We start from the raw sequence: 9,956 nt of genomic DNA on the forward strand, positions 1-9,956 counted from the left end.
TTGCCATAAAGCTTTGATGTAAGTATTACCCTTACCCAAAAGACTTCCTCCTCCTATTAATTACAAAGGTTTTCCTGTCATGAGTTAATTTTTCTTGCAAAAGGGCTTCTTAAGATCTCATCCTTCATCTGAAGGATGCTGACTCATTACTGAGTTTCCTTAATCAAGGAATTATTTGCACCCTCCCAAAGCTGGCCACTGGCATCAGTAAAGTCACAGAACTTTGTGTTCAACCATGGGGAATGCCATAGCTGTTCAGGAACGGCAAGATTTGTTGCTAATAATAAAACTATCATAAACTCCCTCACAGGCAGCTTGCCTACAGCTTAAGCCCATTCTACTTGCATAGCCTTACGCCTAGAAGCTCATTTTGTAAAAGCTGGTAAACAGTGAGTAGCCGTTGTTCTGACCACAGATGGCTAAAAAAATTGGGAAAAAATGCAGGTTTTGTGTTTCAGATCACACTTGATCCCTTGACTTCAATTTAGAAAGTCAGTGCGGAAGTTTGTAGAGACACTCCATGTAGGATATAAGTATTCTGTCAGGTTCACAGAATTACTTGTGAACAGAACATATTAAGCTTTAATCGTATTTCTATCAACTTCTTAAAGGCCTCATAACTGCATTCTTGCCTATATTCTTTTCACTCACATGTCCTGCATAGTAAGGAATTTAGTCTAGGGACTTCAGTCAGCCATTCAGAAGTGAAGATGCTATTTTCCACTGATCTTCAGTAACCAAGTGTGCCTATATTCATTCTAACCCATCGCCAGCTTAGCAAATCTGAACATTTTTGAGAAAAGAAACCATTGGCTTTTCTTCAGAGGCATATGCACGAGGAGCTATACTGTAAATTTTAAGCACACATGCAAGACATTTGATATATGTTAAATATGGAGTCATTAGAGTCACCTCAATTTAAGAATCAAATTTTCTCAGGTATTGTAGATCTAACTCTGTGCAGAGTATACCGTCAATCAGGATCCCCCTTTGATAACTGTCTATCTTAGCTCATAATGCTTTATCTAAAGACCATGCATGCTTTAGCTAAAATAGAAGCTAAAAATATTAGCTGTTACTGACACATTACTCAAGATTATATAAAGCAATAATGACCCTAGTCCGGCAACCACTGTACCACAAACCGCATGACTAGTAGCTAGGACCAACTCAATCATGTTTAAAGACAATACATTGTTTTAATATATCTGCTTTTCTGCCATTTCAGAGAAGTTAAAAAAATGGGAACACTACAGTTTAAAAGAAAAACAGTCACTGAGGGACAACAGGATAAGAAAATAAGACTATTTCTGTAGACTATGACTTGGTCTCCAGAACAAACATCTTCATTACCAGAAAACGGGAAACAGATGACTGGTAGCATTGTGCACACTCTCCATTTCTCAGGATGGAAGAGACATCTGGATTTTTACCACTGTATTTTCATAGCACAAGGCCAACAGCATTCATCTGCAAGTAAACTAAGAAAGAACACTTGCCCTCTCTCACCCAAAAAGGGAAACCATTTAAATAAGGAAAATTGTATTTGAAAATGTTGAAAAAGCACCCAGTTTACTTCAGAGTAAATAGCACTTGTTGCAGTCTCATCATTTTCCTACATTTCATTGCGTGACAAGTCCCATTACACTGAAGTCCTTCAAAAAGAACCTCTTGTTTTTCACTTTAGTTGCTTCCAAAAGGCCCTCTTCACCACGAAGCTCTTTTCTAGAAGATGACTGAACACTGCTTCATTCACAGCCATTTGCACCTGCCAAACACATCAGCTTATATGGAATTTGAGAAAGGAGACAAAGAGAAAGCAGCTCTCGAGATTCAAGTTACTGTTTTCACCAACACAAGGGACATTCATATTTCTTAGGTCAACAAATCTTTCAACTTCAGGATCCCATGTTAACATTAAGTTACATTACCAATTGCTCATCTTTAAAGACTCTGCCATTTTATTATTATTTTATCAAATTAAAGACAGATTCCACAGGAACGAACATATGGAAGTACAACTTGGTATCAGGGGAAGGAAATCAGAATTACCTTTCTGTAGTACCCCAGTAACACCAAAACAAGTTCAACTTACAGTACTATTTTGAAACAAAACTACCTTGAGTGAGATTAAAAGTCTAAATGAAACAAGATTACATGTTTCAGAATTCTAAGCAATTTGTCACAAGTTACCCAGATAGTAAGTCTTCCAGGCAAGAAGGACTATGGAAAGATGAGTTAGATAAATTAAAAAAAAAAAAAAAAAATCAGTTTTGTAACACTACATTATCCAAGAATGCTTTAAGAGGATAAATTTTACTAGATTAATATCTAGTTTGAAGAAAACCTGAATATATAAATATGACTATGGTTTTATTGCACAGACAAGCAAAAGTAACTCAGAACTGAACTTCATAATGGAAGTCTAGAGTATTTCACAATCACTTTTGCCATTAAAGAAGAATTGTAGCATATTATGTTAAATAAAGCAAAATTTTACGGGAAGTATTAATACAAGTTCTGATGTTTTGACCTAAACAGCTTAAACACTTTTTTGAACATGTATCACCTTTTTATAAGCACTGAGATGTACTGAAGAATATACTAGATAATCATAAAACTCAAACTCCTTCTCAGTAACTACTATTCTTTAGACAAAGCCCCAAAAGAGTCTTCCCAGAGCACTCTAAGGTTGTACAGTAAAAATGTGGAGATAACAGCAAAGAACTGCAATATCTATGCATTAATTTTTACAAGTTTTGTACCTAGAGTTGTTTGATGTTTACTCACCTGCTGAATAATTTTGGAATCTTTTGGAAGGTTTTCCCTGGGCGGGACTTTTCCAAACAACTTCCAACCAGGAGCGCTTTGGACAGCAGGTTTGAGTTCCTTTGTCCTTTTAGTGAAAAAGTTTCTGAAAAGAGAGGAGGGTTTTCTTTTTGTTTATTATAAGCATATAAACAAATGATATTTGTACCCACTTACATTTCTTTAAACCAAGTTCACCACTGTAGAGATTTACAGCTCAGCAAATGCATAGTGTGCTACCTTAGCTTTCTCTTTTACTTTAGAATAATTAACTTGAAGTGGAGCAGCTTTCGTTACAAGTGCTTTGATGCTAATATTTGTACTTAACACTCAGTTTTACCTCTGAATTCTAAGCTACTTTACGCAATATCAGAGCTCTTTTAGTAATACCGGGCACTTTTTAAGATGTAAGTTAGCAGCATACAACAGCTCTCTGACTTTTGTTTGGGGTTTGTTTTAGCATACCTTATGGAGCTATTTGGAGACTGAAAACAGCTGAAAATCACTGTATAACTTACAGATTTAAGAAAGAAGTTGTGAACTATTACTTCTACTAACGGTTTCTGCAATCTTCACACCTTCAACTTTCATAACATGGACTAGAAAACCAGGGAACATGCACACAGCTTCAGTTTAGCAGATAACCTTTGCCAGTGCCTAAAGCAATTACACTCAAACAGGTAGATGACTGCATTGCTCTATTACTTCCTAGAAAGCCAACCATCACAAGATCATATTAGCAAGCATTTGTCTAGATACGCGGCTGTACTATTTGACTCCGATCACAAGCTCCCACACAGCATGCTATGTACGAGTGCTTTGAAAATTAAAGTACATTTGTTCTGAATATTGGAAAGTTACTTTCTAGAAACTTATGAAAAACACAGAGGGATTAAAAGTTTAGTAGTCTGTAAGGTTACTTCTCAGGATGCTTACAAGTTGACCTCTGAGCGAACAGAATATGGAGCACTTTTATTGCAAGATGTTTTTGTGCAGTGCTAACTAGCTAACCTTGCACTTTCGCACTCTTCCTCTGCAAAGAGATCCCCAGATTTATTCTTCACTTACAGCATTTGCTGTATTTTAAAATACATTTCCTTCTGAAATGGAATGCATTCACGTTTGTGCACAGAAAACAGTCTCTTGGCTTTGCCCAGACAGAAGTAGCATGGTTCAACAACTGCAAATCTGTCCAAAAAGTGCACAGTCACTCTTAAATTCCAGCGCTGTCAGGGTCTCTGGCCATGCAGCATAGTTTTACAATTAGGAACTGTTAGTGTTTGTAAGACATTGTACAGTTTTCAGATACAAACTATCTTTTCAGTTCCCAGAATGTTTGTTATCTGGGAAACAAGCAAACACCTGTCACAAAAATCCCTTTTGTACAAGTCTGCATGAATGGACTCTACAGATACTTGTGTGTAGTTGAAGATCTAGCCACCAGAAAACAGCAAGCTGGAGAGTAGATGCTGATAAAGTGTGAAGGTCTCCCAAGAACCAGTAAGCTCAAGACTAGCGGTCCTGTGGAATCCAGAAAAACTGAGAAACTCAGAACACCAAGACTCTACTCGGTCTGTCAGAAGCCACCAGGACACACTACCAATAAACAACAGCTTGTTAAAAAGAAAAAAAAAGGAGAAAGACTGCATTCAAGAACACAGCGGCTGCTACAGGCAGGCGGGGAGTATGGGGTTACATACACACCTGATGAAAGAGAAAGTGCCTTGAGAGATTATTTTGGACACCCACATAGAAGCTGTTGAGGCATCAGTACACGCCTCCACTTCTGTGGAGGTCTCCCAGCTGTTGTTCCAACCCAGTAAGTAAGCAAGAATGTTTGGGAATAATTGCTTGCACTGTATGAATAGTTACCTGCCATTAATAGAATCAAGCTGTTGCTATTAATAATAGCTTAATTAATACAAGGTGTTCTAGGAAGCATTAGCTGTGATCCATGCATCCCACAACTCTGTCCCCATCAGGGAAGCTTGCAATACCTTAGTCCATCCCTGTGGAAGCAAAGCAGGCACCCAGAACACCAAACCAGCGGTTTCTGACACATGACCTGGAAGGAAGGGCTGATGAAAAAGCCAAGCCATGATACCAACATCTTTAAAAGACACTGTCCTCAGTCAATCCCAGGACTGCATACCATTAGCAAAATGAACAGGTCCATCCATAAGAGAAAAAAGATGCAAAAAGCGTGCTTACGTACATAACAAAGGCTCATTTCACAAGTACAGGACACCTTTCACAGTGCTTTACATTGTCTTCAGGAGGGAAGGAGAAGTGTTCAAAGAATCATCTAGAATACTTTGTCTTGTTTTCTTAACACCAACATGTCACTACATACTACACTACAGCCTTGCACTTAAATCTTCAAATATAGCCGCTGCAGTAGTTGCAACTTAATTGGCAGAGATTTTCTTCCCAAAAGCAGGTATGCAGGAAGAAACATTCTGGAGTACCGTTCTTGAAATAGGCAATAGCTCATGCGCCCTGACTTCACCGATAGCAATAACCGATCTCTGCACATACTACGGAATACCACCAGGACTACCTGGCAGTTCAGCTCCATTGCTAATAGCACTTGTGGAAGCTGAAAAGATGTACGCCTTTAACATTGACGGCAATCTGTCACTGTATCAAAGCTGGTTTATGATTAACCAGGAAGCTGGCAGATTTTAAAAGGAAAAATGTGTAAACACACAGAAGGTTTTAAATCTTTTGTAGAGAACTATTAATTAAGCATGCTAATGGCTCTTACAAGATTTGATTTTTTAATATTTTTTTAAACAAATATAACATTAAAACAAACCATCCAGAACGTAGTCCCCACCATAATGAATCTTGGTGGGTTTTTAATATTCTTTGGTGTACTGAATTAAGCAAAGGCTTGTTTCGCTTTTTATGGATGCACAAGTGAAAATATACAGTTTTACTTTTATTGAGTAGATATTCATTGAAGTCTGTTTCTTGTGAAGGCAAAAAGGTGGTCAAACTTTGTATCATGTCAGAATAAACCTCACACAGGAATTCTAATCTAAGAGACATTAATGGGAGGTTTACAAACAAGCTTTGCTGGAGATGGAAGGACACTTTTAATACATTGTTTTGGCAGCTAACAGTATCACATCTGATGTGCTGTTGACAACAGTAAAGCCTTACAAAAGCCCTGTTAAGGAACAGCATCTGTGAATGCTTACGAGTTGCATTCACTGAATTGCAGGAAGTGTACTAGATTTGATATATTTGTTGCTGCTTAGAATATTCATGAGTTTCACTGATCCCAGGAAAAGTCATCCATTGAGATGGACTGAAAAGTCAATAGCATTTTAGTACAGAATCTCAAAATCCATTTGAAAACTTCAAAATTCCTTAAAGAGAAGCCTACACTTTAGAACTGAATAATGCTTTCTGTTGAAAGGACCTGTGGGATACAAGTATTAAATTAGTTCATTGAATTAAGCTCTGGTTTACAAAAGCCCAGTGGAAGAGTTGCAAGTTTTTCTCCCCTGCTAGTGTTATATAACCACACTGGAACGCACATTAACGCTCTCAAATGACACTCAGGAATGTTTCAGTAGGTGCACTGAAGAGCTTGAAAAGTAGCTGAAGCGCCACAGAATAAGCCGCCATTACTGGCACATACCAAGACATCTATCTATTCCTAACATTGTTTGGATTACACTATACAAAAACCCATGGGCTCTCATGATCACACAACTACAACAGCTGTAGTAACAGCTACAAGTGGCAGTTTTCTTCCTTATTTAACAATGCTTCAACTACTCCTGCCTGTGCCCACAGCACTCTGTGGAAGAGTTTCACCATACTGATGGCACAGTAATTCAATGATGTTAACCAGTTCCACAGGCGGCATTAATGTGACCTTCTAGTAATGCAATTGCTTGTTTCCACCCTGCTTTTCCTTTTCAAATCACTTTTTTGTTGCTGTTTAAGATAAATTGGTGAAGTCTAAATGCAGTTAGAATTAAGTCTCAGAATGGGACAGGTGGAACTTGATATTTTAATGTGATATTTTTTGTTTACTTTGGGGTTTTGGCTTCCCCTCCCCCACCACAAAATCTGAACACAAAACTTTTTTCCCCTTTTCAAGCTAGCTATATGCCAGCCCAAGAGGATGATAGATTTCCAAATTTTAGGGGAAGTTAATGGAAAATACCAGAGACAATTACTTCAAGCCTGATCTTAAATTTCATCCAAAACCAGACTAGAAACTGGGCTGCCCTATTTGCACAACAGCCACCCAAAGAACGCTGAAGTGCTTGGAATACAAGCAACCATGACCATCAGCAGGTAGGAAAGTCACCAGGCTGGATACAGCTCCAGCACTCTGCCTCTAGGTATAATTGATTCACCTTTCCACAAGACCAAGTAGTCTTGCGGTAGTCTTCTGTTTGACTGAAAATGTCAAACTCAGATCTAGTTTCAAGCTAGATGTCATTTTGCTACAGCTCTTTCAAAGACATGGACACATGTAGATCTTCCCTTTCTGCAACTCCACTGTGTGCCACTACCAACAGGCTATGAGTATTTCGCTGCTTTGTGCATCCCAACAAAACCTGAAGTTGCTTTCCCTCCCACTCCAAATGCACATCCTTGGGTTTCCAGTCTTAACTTTGAGCCTCAAAAGAAGCCTGCCAGAAGAATCACCTCTGATGATTCAGAGCTCTGATATTGTTGAGATATAGTAATGCATTATTGGAAGCAATCAACTTTCTTTATTTCCCATTTTTCCCCCGTAAAACTCCCATTTGAGTCCAGCATTCTTAACAGTAACACTTAGGAACAGCGTTCACAAGCCTGTATCTGCCCCTAGTCCTTAGCTTAAAACAAGATATAGATCCTGACTCATCTCTCCACTCCCTCCATAAAACTGTAACCTGTAGCCTTTAAACCCATACATTCAACAGCACTTGTAAAGTGCCAGCCCCAGCTTGGAATGCTACAGGACTAAAGGAAGACATTCGGTAGCACAGCTGTTCTAACCTGGCAGAGAAGCAGGAGCAAGAATTGTGCCAGAACCACAAAGAAAAAAGAAAATAGTTTAGAAATCTGTGAAATGCAGTTAAGTTGTGACGTAGCAAGCTAAAATGCAGTCCAGGTGTGTACAGCTTACTCTGCATTGTTAAAATAATTTGAATGTGGTTGCCTAGAAAGCCATCCTAACTGTTCAGTCAGTCAATCTAGTAACGCAGTTTCAGTCAGATTTTTAAAAGGCCTAGCAAACTCAAAGATAATTAGTCAGCCAAAGCAGACAGGTGTCCCAACAGGGATTTGCCTCTTCCACATCAAAGGAAAGGTTATGGCATTGTTCTACTTCTTATTAGGTGTTACGAGAATCAAATCATTAGAACTTCACCTTCAGACCCAAGCTTCACCTGTTCTGCTGCTTTTAGTTATCTATATACAAATTTCAAGTGCAGAGGAAGGTTGGGTCTTACACCTGAGCAATTTAAGATGAGTATCAGTATGAAGCATATTAAAATGAGCCTACCTTTTTCCAATTTGTTAATCCTGCACTACGAAAAATCGCAAAAAGTCAAGTGGTAACAACTACTGAGACAAGGATATGGTCTCTTCTAGAAGAGAGCATAAAACGTGATCATCATTACTGTTACACCTGAACAACCAAGCAGGTTTCCTTATGGTTCACTTTAATATACAAATAAATCTAATTCAAAATGCCGCACCATGTTAGACAACAAAAAACTGTGGGCATCCCTGGACAGCAATCCTTGGAAAACTTGAAGCATGGCACCAAAGAAACAATTTTTTCCAAATAAAATATTCAGAATTCAGGGTTATCTTAGAAATAAATGAATACTGTGTTTAAATCTTGATGCTGAAAGCTAGACTACTATTCTCTAATTTATTTCCCTTGCAAGGTAACTTTGACCTTGCTTAAAATGTTTACTCACTAATCTACAAATAAAGTAGTTCCACCAAGAGACCGCTTAAGTTAGAGTACTAAAAATGACTTTTTTTTTAGAAAAAAAACTTACTGTTAAAACATTTCTTGACTTTTACTTTATACACATGACAGTAAACCAGATTGTTATTTTCAATCAACAATCATTTCTTCTCATTGCATCCACCTTTCAAGACCTATGATAACAGGGAAGCACTGGGAAAACAAGCTTTGAAAGCCACAAGAACTGACAAAGGAAGTGAGGGTTGATACTACTTTCCTTTTTATTAAGCATCTAGTACCTGTTAGACACTGCATAAGAGAGCTGTCTCATGTTAAATCCAGGGAAGCAAGACACAAACAGGAAGGAATCAGCATCACATCAAGAGCATCCTCACTCTATCCTATATAACTTTTCCTCCCAGAATCACAAAGACTCAGAGGGGGAATCCAGCTACAAATGAGCACCGAGTTGGACAAAAAAACAGTCTAGGTTTTCTGTTTGTTTTAAATATAATTACAAACATGCAGCTAAAACCCCTGGAAGTTGCATTTCTCTGCAATAACTGAAGTACACTAAAAATTCACTGATTCCAATAAAACCTCAGAATTTGTAAAAGGAATATGAAGTAACAGAACTCATTAAAACTGTGTTTGTATTACAATACAATTGATTTTGCATCTCCAGAAAGAATGGAGTTCTGCTTGTACAGAGTCTATTCTTGCTCCATCCCTATGTTAATTTTTAAATAAGCTTCCTAGGCATACAAAATAGGTCTGTGGTTGAAATTTGAATTAGCTGAAAGACAAACTGATAAGGAAACTACTTATGTACCTAATAATCTTTATCCAGAGAGCTGTATCAGTGAGTAGTTAGAAGTATGTTGCAGGAATTGTTACAGACACATTTTTACTGGTATAGCATTAAAACGAATCATTTTGACTTAAAACCATACTTTCAGAACAGTCTGTACAACTTCTGGAGACCCCTGCAAGCCTGCAATTCCATATTCTTTCATGACTATAACTGAGTACTTAACAAGAATTATTACATTCACATTGGCATGTTTTTACCATGTCTAAAACGCAAAAGCTGCTTAAGAACACAACAGAATTTTTCTTCATAGTCAAGTCTTATCCATTCTGTTAAGGTCTTATGTGCAACAATTTGGAAATAACAGCAGAAAAACATTGCTTGATTATAGACAATTAG

General features: G+C 37.8%; 1 protein-coding gene across 1 annotated transcript in view; it reads right to left on the minus strand.

Annotated features, from left to right (window-relative positions):
- Positions 1-2,914, minus strand: part of TBC1D12 (TBC1 domain family, member 12) — a gene marked incomplete at its 5' end in the record, with an annotated part of 29,350 nt that extends 26,436 nt beyond the window's left edge. The window contains one exon of the mRNA XM_009329290.1: positions 2,791-2,914. Within this exon, the coding sequence (XP_009327565.1) occupies positions 2,791-2,914 (124 nt within the window). The remainder of the gene's footprint in view (positions 1-2,790) is intronic.
- Between the last annotated feature and the right edge of the window lie 7,042 nt (positions 2,915-9,956).

The sequence above is a fragment of the Pygoscelis adeliae genome, unplaced genomic scaffold (assembly GCF_000699105.1).
Source record: "Pygoscelis adeliae isolate BGI_AS28 unplaced genomic scaffold, ASM69910v1 Scaffold797, whole genome shotgun sequence".
In the NCBI taxonomy this organism is placed as follows: domain Eukaryota; kingdom Metazoa; phylum Chordata; class Aves; order Sphenisciformes; family Spheniscidae; genus Pygoscelis; species Pygoscelis adeliae.